This window comes from Equus asinus, chromosome 6 (assembly GCF_041296235.1).
Source record: "Equus asinus isolate D_3611 breed Donkey chromosome 6, EquAss-T2T_v2, whole genome shotgun sequence".
Classification (NCBI taxonomy): domain Eukaryota; kingdom Metazoa; phylum Chordata; class Mammalia; order Perissodactyla; family Equidae; genus Equus; species Equus asinus.
Genome location: NC_091795.1, coordinates 60,189,851 through 60,205,808, shown reverse-complemented (window position 1 = coordinate 60,205,808; position 15,958 = coordinate 60,189,851). Strand labels below are relative to the sequence as shown.

At 36.7% G+C, this 15,958-nt stretch overlaps 1 protein-coding gene across 27 annotated transcripts in view; it reads right to left on the bottom strand.

Annotated features, from left to right (window-relative positions):
• NRXN1 (neurexin 1) overlaps positions 1-15,958 on the bottom strand; it is a 1,069,254-nt gene that overhangs the window by 575,856 nt on the left and 477,440 nt on the right. For all 27 annotated transcript variants that reach the window (XM_070512109.1, XM_070512110.1, XM_070512121.1 and 24 more), the window contains 2 exons: positions 14,559-14,997; positions 977-1,360 (listed from right to left, as the gene is read on the bottom strand). In XM_070512109.1, coding sequence (XP_070368210.1) covers positions 977-1,360; positions 14,559-14,997 — 823 coding nt within the window. The remainder of the gene's footprint in view (positions 1-976; positions 1,361-14,558; positions 14,998-15,958) is intronic.

The following is a 15,958-nucleotide window of genomic DNA, read 5'->3' as shown; positions in this document are numbered from 1 at the left end:
AATGTCTAATACAGCAATATTATTTGGAGCATGAGAGGAGAATAGCACAACTCATCAATAATTTTTCATATTGATCTTTCTTCCATTGTTGGAAATGACTGGCAATGGGTGTGGTGACTACAGCATTAATCTGAAACTCTTAGGGCGATGGAAGGACACGCTTAGACCTATTCATTCAGCTGTTTCTTCCTTTGGTCTGGTCTGTAGATGAACGGTGGCAGCTGTCACCCTTCACCGTTCCTTCAACCTTTATGTTTCTAATGGGAGAAGAAAAGAAAAAAATACTGTAGCTTTTCCTCCTAATAGAGAAGGAAAGAGAGGCACCCGCTCAGTCAACAGGCACACTAACCCTTAATATCAAACAGGTAAATGAATCTTCTACGATCAGTTAGGTCCTAGGCAAAGGTAAGTGTCTTTGAAACCAGCGTGCGCTTCTGAAAATGTGGTGGAACTTAGACGACTTAAAGTCAGCTTACTCTTCAAATGTCATCCTTGGGTAAGATGACTGAAGCGAAACGACAATGCTAACCTTAGCATCACGCAATGGTGTCAGGGAAGTTGCAACTTACAGCTTAGCTTGCAACAAATGCTATTTTTTGCCATAGATATCAGAACTGGGTGCCATAAATAGATCTAATTCATGCTTTCTTTACTTTCTATTGTCCTGAAATTAAAAACTGAGCAAAAGAAAGAGTTATTGTCTAGTATACATGTTAGGCCCATACCCAGGAGGATACAAAAGACCTAAATATTTATTCCTGCAGTGTACTTAAAAAGCTGTGTCTTCCCAGAATCAGGCCCTTTGAAAATCATTAGGGCTCATCAGTCACCATGTCAAGTGTGGCTACTCGGCTTGCAGAGAGTTTATTTCAGCAGATTACACATTATGTTTTGATGGTCAGTTTAAGGGTTGAGGTCAACATTTAATACACTTTTCTTCTCAGAGGAGTCAGCTGCTTGGATTTTGGAAACCTACCTCTCTCGCAGGATCTGCCAAGATAGCCTGTTCCAGAACAATCACAGACATATCTGTTCCACCCATCCCTGCACATGCCATTGTTTTTGCAAGGGTTGCTAAGGCACGGTTTTGCTGTTTCCCTTGAGCAAGAGGGCTTCACTCCAGCAGTACTTTGAACTTCAGCCATTTGCCGGATATCTTTGCTCTGGCCGTCAATGAACAAATCTCTGATGCAGCCCACGTAGCCGTAGTTGAGCAGAGCAGTCCACACCTCGGTGGGGAAGACAAGCCCAGCCTTATTCTCCGGCAAGCCCCCCAGGTACAATTCATCATCCAGGTCCAGAATTTCACTCTCACCAGGAGCAGTGTAGGGTGTGCGCAGTGTGTTGACAGAAATGGTACCTGTTGCAAAGACAAGAGAACACACAGGTCATTACAGAGTGCAACATGTTCTAAATATCACCCTTTCTCTCCTATTTTTCTTTCTATTCCTGCTAAATATCACCCTTTCTCTCCTATTTTTCTTTCTATTCCTGCTATCTCGTACTTCCCAGTGGAATGAACAAAAATGATCAAAGTGTACAACCAACATAGGGTGTTTGTCAGCTGCTATCAGGGAGAGAAGGAAGGAAAGAAGAAAAGAAGGAAGAAAAGAAAGAGAAATTGGCATTCTATATCACTCGGGAATAAAGTCAGACTCTCTTTGGTTAGTGTCCGTTTTCATCCTGGTATGCATCTGCAAACCAAGAAAGGTTGTATGCCCCCACCTTTAACTGACTGGATTGGTTTTATTGAAAAAAATAGTTTGACAGATTATTTATGTCAAAATGTGACTTCATCACTCTTAGCTGTATGAATCTATTGATTAACCTCTATGGTCTCAGTTTACTCATCCATAATATGGGCATAATAATGTGACCTACCTCATATGGTTGCTCTGAGTGTTAAATCAAATAATACTAGTAAAGCGTCTGGTTTATAATAAACACCGCATAAATATTGTGTATCATAATTCATCACAAGAATCAAGTTAAATTGGCTGTTTACTTTTCCATTTAACCCAAACTTGTTACTTATCTAAATTGACAAGATTTTGTTTTTTCCCTCACTCCAAATGTATGGGGAAAATAATTCTATTAGTTTATAAATATACAGGAACCCTGGCACTAAGCATAGGATGAAAAAGAAAACATTCACATGGGATTATTTTAGGATCAGAGAAAAAATATTTGTGGAATCCATTAAAAGAAGAGAAAAATGAAGCCTGGCCCCATGGCCTAGTGGTTAAGTTCAGTGTGCTCTGTTTTGGTGGCGGCCTGGGTTCAGTTCCTGGGCACGGACTTACACTGCTCTGTTAGTGGCCATCCTGTGCCAGTGGTCTATATACTGAAAAATAGAGGAAGATTGGCATGGTTGTTAGCTCAGTGCAAATCTTTCTCATAAAAAAAAAACGGGGGGGGGGCAGCCTGGTGGCACAGAGGTTAAGTTCGCACATTCTGCTTCAGCAGCCTGGGGTTCACTGGTTTGGATCCCAGGCGTGGACCTATGCACCACTTGTCAAGCCATTCTGTGGTAGGTGTCCCACATATAAAATAGAGGAAGATGAGCACAGATGTTAGCTCAGGGCCAATCTTCCTCAGCAAAAAGAGGAGGATTGGTGGCAGATGTTAGCTCAGGGCTAATCTTCCTCCAAAAAAAAAAAAAGAGGAGAAAATCAAAGACAGAAGGCAGTTTCCTGAACAAAATTTCATCCTGTATGACCAGATTACTCGAAATTCCACCAATATTCTATCTCCAGAAACCTCTTAGTAAAAATGCAAATATGATGCCTGAAAAGGACACCACATTGACCAGATTATTCCAGATTTATTTTTCAGGTCAAGCTCTTAAAGCAGAATAGAGTCTAAAGAGAGAAAACAGAATAGAAAATATCTGATGCCATGCCAGCCTCTGACATAGAGCCTCAGAGATTTAGGGCACAGACACAATTAAGGCATGAAGACAGAGGACAGGGTACAGAGATAGGGACAGAAAGGGGAAGTGTAGTGAGTGTAGAGGGTGGGCAGAAGATGCATTGTGGTTCTTGCACAGAATTCCTAGGGTCTGCCTCAAGTAGAAATATGGCCTGTGAAGAACGTGAGATGCGCATCTAAGGACTTGGGGCTGGCGGTCTCTGCACTGTGGGCAGGAGCATTCCAAATGCCAGAAGAAGGGGCACTCCTCAATGGGGTGGCGAAATGGGATCTGTATTTGAGAGGGAGAAGGGCATGGAAGCCACTGACAGAGACCACGCAGGCAGCCAAGTCATCAAGAGGACATTTGTCTCTCTAGACTTCCACAGAAAGAAATGGAAAAAGCTCCCAGGGGAGAAACACTCCAAGGCATTGTTATTTTGGCCTTCCAAAGAGGGGAGTATAATAGGCATTTCAGAAGGAGGCAGCAAAAAGAGAAAAACGACAAAGTACTCATTTTTACTCTTCACACTTGTGCAAGTGTCTAGAAGAAAACTCATTTAGGAACATATAGGTACCAGAAAAATCCTACTTGGAAAAATACATAAAAAAAGACATTTTGGGGATGAAATATATAATTTTGAGAGAGAATGGTGACACTTTTCTCTTCTAAATAGAACTTCATTACATGCATTTTCAACTGTCCAAATGCTCTAAGAAGTGAGTTAACAGATAATCCCTATCCTCTGCAGCCATTAATGTAACTGAGAAAATGATTAGAAAGAGTGGGTACTAATGAGAAATGGAAGGGTGGACATTTAAAAAAACATATGTGGGAAGCAGAGTTGCATGCAACGAACATAGTGACTTATGTTTTTAAGATAAAAAGGAGACAGATGCCACACCGTTTTCCAAGTAGTTCAAGAAGACTCCCTGGAAATGGATAAATAATATTGAGAGAGAATTGGTAGGAGACACACAACAAGTGAACAATGACAAAGTCTTTCAAGAGTAGGCATATGTTTTCAAAAATACGTAATTTTTTCCTAGATGCCTTTTTATTCATAGAACAAGCTTGATTCAGTTCAGGGGGGAAAAAGATACTTGGAAAAATTGCATTGTCCTTATTCATGATGTTATAATTCTGACTGTAAGAGGATGCTTTGAAGATTCCTGAGATGAGGGAATTTCATGGCTTGCATAACACCTTACTCTCTCTGTCTCCTCCATGTAGTTTCCATAGATCAGGACGCTCTATAGTTTCCATATTCAGTGTGTCTACACTCTCAGTGGCAAAACCACGGCCAGGTATTTCAGACAATCATCAATGAACCGTTTGTCTGACAATGAGAATGGAGTGACTTGGTCTCTTAATGTTTTCACCTATGTTAGTGCCTGCTTTAAACAGAATATTGTGAGAAAGCTCAGGTATGTTTTTATGAATGTGTTTGTTGTGGCCAGAGTAAGATATTCACTATAACTGTGATTAGACTAGACTTTTCTGATCACGACACCTAAAATTAATCCGAACTTTTCATATACAGTCATGCATCGCATAATGATGTTTTCAGTCAATGACAGATAGCATATACAATGGTGGGGCCCATAAGATTAGTACCATATAGCCTAGATGTGTAGTAGGCTATACCATCCAGGTTTGTGTAAGTACACTCTATGAGGTTCACACAAGGGCGAAATCACCTAACGATGCAATTTTCAGAATGAGTCCCTGGCATTAAGCGATGCATGACTGCAGTTTACTTACAGCCCAGTGCACACATACTTATAGACACACATACACATATTGAAACAAAAACTTAACAGAAAAATATTTAACTCTATTACCTCTGAGGCACTCTGATTTTTTTTCTTATATAATTTTACCAATACAAGTGCTAGACATGATCCACCAAATGGATTTTGGAACAAATTAACAGATTGCAACCCACACTTCAAAAAACACTGATTGAGAGTTTAATATAATACAGAATAGGGATGTTTTCCCCATAGATACTTATTATCTTTTTGAGGGACAATTTTAGAGTTCTCATCTGAATAAGAAAGAGTGAAAGATGGGAGAGAAAGCAGAAGGAATATAATTCTAACTTCAACTCAAATACAACCCAAGAGGAACTGGAACTTCAACCCTGATTCAAGGTAAGGAGCCACAGCAAGCATATGCATGTGTCAGATATCATTCATTGGAATTTTCTGCAAACAAACATAATAGAATGAAACAAACATTACTGAAAATCAACTACTGTTTTCTCTATCTGCTTTGCCAATCCATATGCACTTATATTTTAGAAAATCTTTGTAGAAGAGATGGCAAAAAAAGGGAAAAGGCAGAACTTAATTTAAGTGGGAATGTTAATTATTTTTATAGTCTTAAAACTCACAGAGTAAAAACGTTATTTGAAATAATAATTAAATTTTATTACTGAGCTAAATCCAAACAGATATTATACTTTAGCCTAGACATGTGCAAATGTCCTGAAATGCACACACTTCTGATAAGGGATTTGAATCCCCAATTCCTTAATAATTTTATTATTGATATGAATCAAAGGACATTTTCACCCAAGCAAAAGACTCATCTCAAAAGCACTGAATTCATTTAAACCAATTTAACACATACATACGAGCACAGTGAAATTCCAATACTAAGGTTCCCAAGTGCCTATTTCATTATAATTGAGTTCTAAAGGCAGTGGTTACCAAGAAAACATGAAATGAATATTTAAACTTGTTCACTGATAATTAAAGACAATTGAGTAGTTGTCACAGCTCTATAAATCAATAGAAAATGAGAATTTTCCAAAGGCTGAGGCATAATCACATGTAACTAAATTTTTAAGGGAAAACAAAAATCTGGGTATATTATTGGTTTATCCCTCTACTTTTTTCCTAGAACTACAAATATTGATATGTTCTCTTTGGAATAGCTTGATTATTTCATACATGCTACCTTCTTCCACTATAATTACATTTGAAGTTTCTGGTAAATTAAACAAATATTTTATGTAAACATTGCTATATTTGAGCTGTTAAAATTTATAGATGATAGTCATATTTGGGGACTTATTTGGATTAGTGTTTCATGCTTCAATATTTAAGAATCTAAAGCACCCTGCTGTGTTATTTTACTTTTAAAGAAATGAAATTTCAGCTGAAAAACAAATGTATTTGTGTACGTATGACTTTCGAATTTTCACGGAGAAATCACACTAGTTTATATTAACATTTAAACGTGGTTGTTTTCATGGCATATGCAAAAGATAAAACAAACGTGATAAATAGACAAGGCAATATTTATTTAAGAATATTCATGAGCATAAATAATAAATTCACGTTTTATATAAAAATATATGTGAAAGAGGAAAAACTGTTGAAAACAGTTCTTAGTTATAAAAATGGAAATCAACTTTACATTTTGGTCTGGTATTTACAACCTGTTAGTTTCCACTCTCTCTTTCATCCAATTTTCCTTGGCTATTCTACTTCTGGGAGATTAGCTTACAAGGTGAGAAGAAATATGGAGTGAAGGTGAGATTTAAAATAAGTTAATTTGACTTCAAGTTTTCAATTACTGCAAAAGTTTAAACGACTGGAAATGAGGGGGTAGAAAATAGCATGCCCTAATGGGAAATGCTTTGACCTGGTCAAAGGAAACCTATTTTCAAACTAGCTTTGCAATTAACTAGCTGGCGAGCTTAGCCAAATAACGGATTCATTAGGTCATAATGTGGCTCTTATGCAAAATAAAAGAATTGACTGCATTGTCACTAAGGTTCCTTTTTGAGTAAAAATTATTGAAATTACTGCTTAAAACAATTTTTTAGTTAAACATCAATTTTATCTATCCATAATTCTGCTTCATCTCTCATTGCAAAAGAGAATCAGTTTCTACAAACTTAGAAATTTTCTTGTCAAATTCATATTTTACTAACAATTTCAAACTCAGTAAAAAGGCATACTATAAGTGATAAAAGCAGAGTGAAACATTGATTTGGTATGATGCAAAATGCAAAATATATAATTCCCATAAAATATATAGTAAAAAAAATAAACTATAATACTAACAATGGGAGTTTTGGAGGAGTGAGATTACGAATGGATAGTTTTTCTTTCCTTCTTTTCTTCCTTTCTTTTTCTTCCTTCCTTTCTTTCTAATTTTCTGTGTCTTTGTAAAAAAGCAATGTCATGTACTAGGTTTATAATAGGAACTAAACAACCTTTATTTGAAAACAAAACAAAAATACAATCTCAATATTCTGGTTTTCTGCTTATTACTACGTATTTTCTGCTTACTTGGATTCACCGGAGAGCCAGAAATTTCAGGAATCAAACCAATATGTAAAGAAATAAATCTTGGAGAAAAATTTAAAACTGTGATAATATGTGGTGAGAGGCAAGAGTGAGGGGAAAAGGGCACTTCCTGTACTGTAGATAAGCATGTAAATGGAAACAGTCTGTTAGTAAAATAACCTGTCATCACCTTTCAAAACTAAAAATGCAATTAACCCAGCCATTCCAGTTCTTAGCATCTACCCTACAGAAATTCTGACCAATATGCCAAAAGATATAATATGAAGACTTTCTTTATAAATTAGTTTACAACAGCAAAATTTTTAAAACAGGAAAAAGTTAAATGTTCATCAATAGAGGAATGACTAAGTAAACATCAGTGTTTAAACTAGGAGATATATGATGCCACTACAACGAACGGCATAGACAAAATTCCCAGTAGATTTTTTGTCACCCAATAATTGGTGAAGAATGATCTTGTTTATGTAAAAAAGAAGCTCCACATTATTTTATATGTGTTAATATGTTTATACATATATTGAAGCATAGGAAAATACCTGGCAATTTGTCAACATCAAATTATTTTGCCCATTACCTACAGCGGAGGGAGTGAATTGGTGAGAGAAGTGTGTGGCAAATGGAAAATCTTCACTTACGTACATTTTGAATTGCCTGAACATTTTCACCAGTAGTACATATTCGTATGTTACATACATGTCATGTATTAAGCACATGCACATATACACACTCATAGCAACATGTGTATACATAAGAATTTTAAAACTAGGGGCTGGCCCAGTGGTGTAGTGGTTAAGTTCATGCACTCTGCTTTGGTGGCCTGAGGTTCTTGGGTTCTGCTTGTTAAGCCACACTGTGGCGGCATCCCACATACAAAATAGAGGAAGATTGGCAATGGATGTTAGCTCAGGGCCAATCTTCCTCACCAAGAAAAAAAATCATACGCAATGCTGGGAAGTAAATACCAATTAAGTGACATATTTTGCAGTGATTAAAATATTATTTTGCAGAAGTTCCACAGATTTCCACTCAGCAACCCACAGTGAGGGTTACTGTTGCTGGATGTGGTCAAGTAACTGCCTATTTCCAGAGGGTGCAACTGACAGCATAGTCCACGGTCTGCCCCTTAGTCTGGTAGGCCCAGAAAGGAGATTTGGTAGATTTATCAAGCCCACAAGACTGATGTATAACATAAGAATGCCAAGTTATTAATTCTCTATGAGAAATTATCATAGGATATGGAATGCTTGTATGTAGCTTCTCCAATATGGGATGCCAATTTATAATCTAAATGTTCATTTATTCATTTATGATGAGAAATTTAATTGTTACAGAAACTTGAATACTTATATCTATATAACTGGTCTATTTCTCTTCTCTACTGCAATCAAACTAACAAGCAGAGCTAAATCTTAATCAAAAGAGTGGGGAAAATGAATTCGGAACAAGGAGAGTACATGAGGAAAGGCAATGTGTAGTAATATTAGCCTATGATGGTGTGACACCCTTCCTATCCCAATTAAGAAGACCTGCGTCTATCTCTACAGTGGGGGTGTGAAATATTCAAGTCCCCTAGGCAGTTCCTACAGGGTACCGGCCAGCGTTTGTCTCTGTGACCTTCTTTTCCACAGACATGTTAATATATTTGAGTCCTACACGCGTGGGAGCCTCCTTAAGGTGCCTTTGCAAAGTTCTGCTTTGATTCTCAGATGCTTGCTTTCATAATTCACAGAGAATAAATTTTGTTACTTAGATATTTTTGAGCAAAAAAGAGTTTATGATATATTAAACAAATAGCCTGAAGAATTATGTAATTGCAACTATATAAAACATATGTCCATGTTAACAAAGACTGGAAGAAAATGTGCAAAACTAAAAATGTTTTGAGCGGGAGGAAGAAAATAGATGACTTTTTTTCTTTTTAAATGTGTTCAGAATAAATAAATAAATGCACCAATTTAATAAAATTTAATACAATAATTTTATGCAAAATTGACTCCATCTAGACATCAGTATAGTCAAATAATTGATAAGGCATTTTAGTCTTCTCATTGATGGGTAATGATTTATGGGCATGGATATAAAATAAAGTATTATAAATTTACTTAAAATTATTTCAATGTATGCAACAGGCTACTAGATAAAGCCATGGGAGGAATGTTTATAGTCAGAGGGCAAGTTCAAATGAACACCTAAACAGAGAAATCGGCTAATGGTTGTTCAAGTAGGAATGTCTAAGTGTGGTGATTCATGAATGGTATACACAGAAATCAGTGCTGGTAATATATAGCTAGAAAGTGCTGTTCACATCACACAGTGATTACTATAAACCTCTAATTATGTGCTATGGAGAGAGCCTTGTGCCTTTCCCACTGTAATTTCTAGTTCTCAAACTAGAACTCTATGAATTCAATTCAAATCTTAATGGCTGCTTAGCTGTTAAATGTAAGCTTACCCATGAATAACCGCTGATACAATCTGCTGTACCCTACTGTACACAAGCAGAATTTGACAAGAATAAGGAGTATTCTCTTTGATTTCAATGTGTAATGATCGTTTGCAAAAAAAAAAAAAAAATGACTGGCAGTTTGCTATAAAAATACTTGAGAGGATACCCTTTCCTGAGCCAAAGAGCTTAACACAAATTTAAACAATATTCATGCCCCAAGAAAACAGTCATTAACTTCATCCTAATTTTAGCACAATTCACACTTAGCTAAATACCTGGACAGTTGTTTTGTGTTGAGTTTGGGAGCAAGAGAGAGGGAAAGGGGGACCCCGGAAAGGGAGGCGGGCTGGTAAGGAACTGCTCAGCTCTAAGTCCTGCAAAGTTTGCAGAGTAATGAGACTCTTCAATCATATTTATTAACTCAGTAACTTAGGGGTTTTGCTCTGTTAAGTAGCTAAGCTGTCCATGGAGGATATCCACTTTTTGCAGCACTCAAGTCATACATTCTCATCCCCAAAATCATGCCTGCACTTTGTATGGTTCCTCCTTTGCCACTTTTGTGCAGGATCTGAAAATGCTATTCATGGTTCAGTTCACTTGGCCCCCCATGTCACTGTCAAAGACTAATCAGACAGTGGAAGAAGCTACACTGTACAGAGAACAGCGGTGGCCAAAGAATATTAGTCAAAGTGTGGGAATTAAAGTGCCTCTTTCTTCCCCATGTCATAGAATGCAAGAAGGGACATATAACCCAAGACAATTAATTGTGCCGAAAACGAAATTCTAGAAAAGTATTCAGATGAAGGGAATATTTCTCATCAAACAAGGGGCTCATATATCCACCTTAGTAAACAAAGGGCTGATGGGCAAATCATCAGAAAGATGGAGATCCCGGGTGACTATCTTCCTTGTTACTAGCATGCTTACAGTGGCTGCGTATCCCAGTCCTCGGAAAGGAGTGAACGCCTTCTCTCATGATTAATTTTCCTTCTGCCTACATGTTTGCTAAATGATACAGGGATCTCATGAACAGGCAGGAATAGTAGTCCTGTTTTCATAAAATCTTGTCATTTCTGTACCAGGCTTACCACAGTTCTCTAACAGTTGTTTAACTTCTTCACTGCATTTTTCTTCCAGACACCTGGGCTTGGAGGATGGAATTGTGTTTGTAAAAAAAGACAGTACCTGTTATCCTATATTGTGTTAACTGCTTTCAGGAAGTAATGTAATTCCTTACAAAAAGTTGCATTTACAACTAAAATAGTGCTATTGCTCTTCAAATGTAAAGATGATGACACTTTAAAATATTAGGGGTAGGTTGACACTGAGTCATTCACATGTTTTTATTCCTTATATTTTCTTATACCAAATATTTATTGAACAACTGCTATCGCCTAAGAAAGAACCAGGACCTGAGGATATAAATATAAATAAGATATTCCCTTGCACACATAGGTTTCCCTTATAAGCTGTATGGGGGATATTAAAAATTCACTCTGTCCACCAAATATAGTTTTAACCCTATCTCTGACTAGATGGCCCAAACTTATTAGCATCTAATTAATGGCCATGGCTTTTATTCTGACTGACTTTAGTATGGTCAATAGCAGAAAGAATAACTCTTAGGCCTGGGCTCCCTCTACTTTAATAACAGAGACAATATGGCTCATTAAGTGTTTTTAAATATGGAGCTAAGGAGTGTCCCAGGCAAATCGATAGATACAACCTTCGCTGTCCATGAATCAGAAAGCGGCCCACATTGCCCTCTTGTCACAGCAGCATCGTCTCCTCACATTATATTAAGAGGAATTTTCATATAGCCTCTAAATATAACTGATGTGAAAAATGGGTAAAATGAATTATTTCTTGAAATTCTACGTTTCTTAGTTTTAACTGAGCTATGAATCTTAGTATTTCACCAGCTTAACTCAGAAATATCCTCTAAGTAAAATAAAAGCTAGTATAGCTATTCATTCAATTATTAAAAGGCTGCTTTATTCCAAACCAATGCAGTGTGCAAATATAGAACTTAATTAAAATACTATATATAAAATATTAACAGCTGCAGTTATTAAAATCACATTAAATTCCCTTGAGCTTGGCCAACATAATATGAGCTCTCGTTTTTTCTGTTTAGTAAGGGGCAGGACTTACTTTAGTGAATGAGCTTTGGTTTTTATATTGTTTGTTCTAATTCACTAATGTGAAATTGTAATCACATAAAAGTACTTTACCATCAAAACACCACCAAGAATACTAACTTAATCTTTCCATTGGATTCCAAAAAAAATCTCATGTTTCATTTATTTTCTTTCTTAATGCAAATAACACTCTCTTAAGGCATCTCTCTCTTCTTCCCATCCAGCACTGAACTTTGGAAATTAAAGTAGATATTCTCTGCTTTGACCTTTTCCAATGAGGATATAAACAAGGAAGTTAATAAACTCTTGGCAATTTGGATGAATCTAACAGCTTAAACAGAAAATGTGGATTTTATTCTGTTTGAGGATTAAGGTATTTATCTGATCTTTATTGTAATAGGTCATCCACAGGACTTGGGAAACTAATTAGATTGCATCACCACTTAAGACTGGAAAGAAATATCCAGGTATAAATCAATATTATCAAATGAATAACGGATAGTTTTACTTTCCTTTTATATTCTTTTGCATTTATTAGAATTTTGACAATGAGCATGTATTTCTTCAGATAGTAAGAAAATATCTCATTTCTAGGTGAATGAAATACAACTGAACTGAAGTGTGGTATTTTTTCACCCTTGTGAATTTCCAAAAGATGTCCACTTAACCTGATTAGTTATGTTTTAAACTATTAAAAAAATCTGACTAACAGTACATATATTCTTGAAAGTCAATTTCCAAATTTTATTCTAGATGTATTTTAAGTCAAACTGTAATGTCCACAGTTAATATTTCAAAAAACAAAATTAATCACTACTCTCATCCTCTTTTTAAGTCTTCTATTTGAAAGTGCCTAAGTAGCAAATTAACTGCTAGCTCTGGCAGAAATAGGCTGGGGGGAGCCAAAGGGAGGCATTCTTGCTATATTTCTGTATTCCCATCAAGGTACTCTTCTCAGCTTAAATCAGAAAAACAAAGAGGAATCCAATTCCTAATGGAATCAGTATTATACAGCTGACAAAAAAAAAAAAATCTTTTACTGTCTACTCTCAATCATCTAAAATACTGCAGAAAAGTGATAACATAGCACAGATTTCACAGAATGCTAACTCATCTTCCTTATGGTCTTCTTTAGGGAAATGAAATAACATAGGGAGACCGAGTTTTCAGCGAGGGATGAATCAGAAACAAAGTCTCCGAGATATCTGGGGATCAGAGCAACGGGTTCCGACCTTCCTTCAATTCTCCACCCTCACCCCCAGCTCCCTCCCAATTTGCCTACATTCCATTTCTTTATTTTATTGAGAAAAAAAGATATATCTAGGATGGCAAACACAATCTTCTTGATCAATAAATAGGAACACAAGGCACGAATAATAGTGAAATGTTACTCCCTCTTCCCTGCAGAGAAGCTAGGAGTAAATAAGTGACAAGGGAGTCTATGAAAGGAAGGGGTAAAAAGAAGAGCTCAGCCTCAGGGCTTCAGCATGGCCCTTCTAAAACAGGATGGTAATCACAGATTATTGGATCTAAAAGAAGCACTAAATGTCATCTGGTCTGTGGTTCCCAAATTTGGTTGATCATCAAGTCCCTTGGAAAGCTTTGCAAAAAAATAGAATCCTAAGCCCCATCACTGTTGATCCCCCTTCACTGGTCTGGGATCCAGTGAATACTGGCTCCCTCACAATATGTTTTACAAGGGAAGAAATTCAGGTCCACAAAAAATGCCTTGGCCAAGCTTGTACTGCTATTTAGCAGAAACTCCAGAGTGGATAATATAGTATATAAACAAATGACAAGGTGGGAGGAGAGAGAGGAGGAGAGTGGCTAGTTCTAAATTCGGTTGTCTTCTATTATAAGAAGATAATTTGATTTGTAAGTGAGAGGAACAACCACAGCATAGGAGCACAGGGTGAAGACAGTAAAAGGAATAATATATAGTTGTGTACTTAAATTGGTTCTCTCTGGGTTTCCACAAATGCTGTTTCCTCTTCCTAGGTGATTCTTGCCCACCTAAGCCCATTAATCCACTCCCAAATTTCAGAGTCAGTAATTTTTATTTCTCAGGCCTTTCCTACAACATCCGCTTCTACCCCCACCATACACACACACCTCCAGGAAAAAAGAGCAGCAGAAAGAAGCCAGTGGAATGAACCCCTGTTGGTGGAATTCCAAATATCTTTCATCAGAAAAGGGAAGCTATTTGGAAGGCAGCAGAGTTTTGCTGGTGTCCTTGAAAACCTACTATATTGATCAAAGTATTTTTGATACCATAGATCCACCTTGGATAAAAAGAGTGCTGTATTAAACTAAGGAATGTATGTGTGGATCATTGAAATATTTTTCATGTTTTATATTTGTCACTTCAGGCTCCTCCAAACAACCAATGATACGAGGTAATTGGGAATATAAGAACCCTTATATTTTCATTTGCAAATTCAAGATAAAATTTCCTGCAAGATTTGGCACTTGATTATCCAATAAATGTTGATTTAGGAAGGTATTCTAGAAGCCATTAGGGCTTTTGGAGTTTGATGCCCAACTCTCATGATTAATTAGCTCCTTCTGATTCTTATATGATATGAAACAGAAACAATAACAGACAATTTCCTTTACCCTAAAGACAGGAATGTAAGAAATCTTTAATATGTCTTGGTTTTAAATCTTTAGGAATAGCAAAAGGTAGATGGGGTGTTCCGGTAGATAAACAGTACAGAAAAATGATAAATTACCTGACCGTCCATCTCTCTGGAAGTCCACATGATACCATTCTCCATCATTCACTTTCTTCTGCAGGGCTTTGATTTTTATTGTACCTGACCCCATGTCCAAGAGGAGGTAGAGGTGGCCATCTAGCATCTCAATAGCAAAGAAGTCAACCTTTATCATCTGCGGGTGCTTGGCATCTTTTTGGTGTCGTGGCTTGCCATGGCTAAATAAGATGAGGCCATTTGGCTCTGTTGTGCGGAAATCAAAGGATATGGAGCCTGTTTTCTTTGCATTCCATTTAGGCAAAGAGATGAAAGACTCTGGGGTTTCAAAGGTGATTGGGTCCAAAGTTGCAACATTCTCACATTTAAATGCCACCACTCCATGGATCTTCATCTTAGGGTCTCCTTGCTTGGCAAGTCGAGATAATTCCAGCCTTACATCATTATTTTTATATACAACCTGTAGGCAGAGGATAGCAGTGAGAAACTAAGCGTATATTTTAATATTTGGAACTTGTCATCAGCTCAGGAAACTTGCAAGTAGATCATGAAAAGGCACACAACGTTTAGTAGCTTTTGATTATAAGACAGCTTTTTCATCTAAATAAAATTCAAGTATCAACTCATTGAACAGTAACAGTTCCAATCTAATTTCATTCAAATAATGTGCATGCACACGTGCACACAAACACAAATTCCCTGTAGTTAACTCAAATAATTTGAATAAATCTGCATAGCTTTCATTATTCCAAGGATGTGTAGACTTGAACTTATAAAAACCATTTGCTTTTGTTGGTTGACTATGGTACTTCATTTATTAAAGACAAGCACTGAGGTTTTTCAGTTTTCCCATCACAAGAGTATTTGAAATTAGATACTTTTGTATACTAGTTCCCTAAAATACAGGATCTCTTCTATGGTCTATATATCCATGGTGTGTATTAATTTTGGAAGATAAGCATAACAAGTTGGGGTAGAAAATATCCTGAAATTTCTCAGAAAAATCATAAAATGCAACTAAGATGCAGAAGCTCTCTCTTGCCCTGCCCTACAATAATAACTACTTGAATAATGTAGGTAACTCTGGAACATGGTATTACTCTAAGTCCATTCAACCTGTATTACTGGTGTTCCATTTCACTTTTAATGTACACAAATGTGGAGCAAAGTTCGTCCTGTACCCTGATTTCTCAAGGCACTTCAACTAAAGTGGCTGGGTGGTTCTGATCACTTGTTGATAGTTCTGGGGCTTTTGTGGACTACAAAAAGCACATTGGACAAATCCACTGGCAGTTCTCACAGTATCATGCATCTGCTATGATATCACCTTAATAAATTCATAGCTATTTTTAAATGAGGATAAAGAGAGATTCATACCCTTTTTCTCTACAAAATGCATAGCATGGATAACTACATTTCCA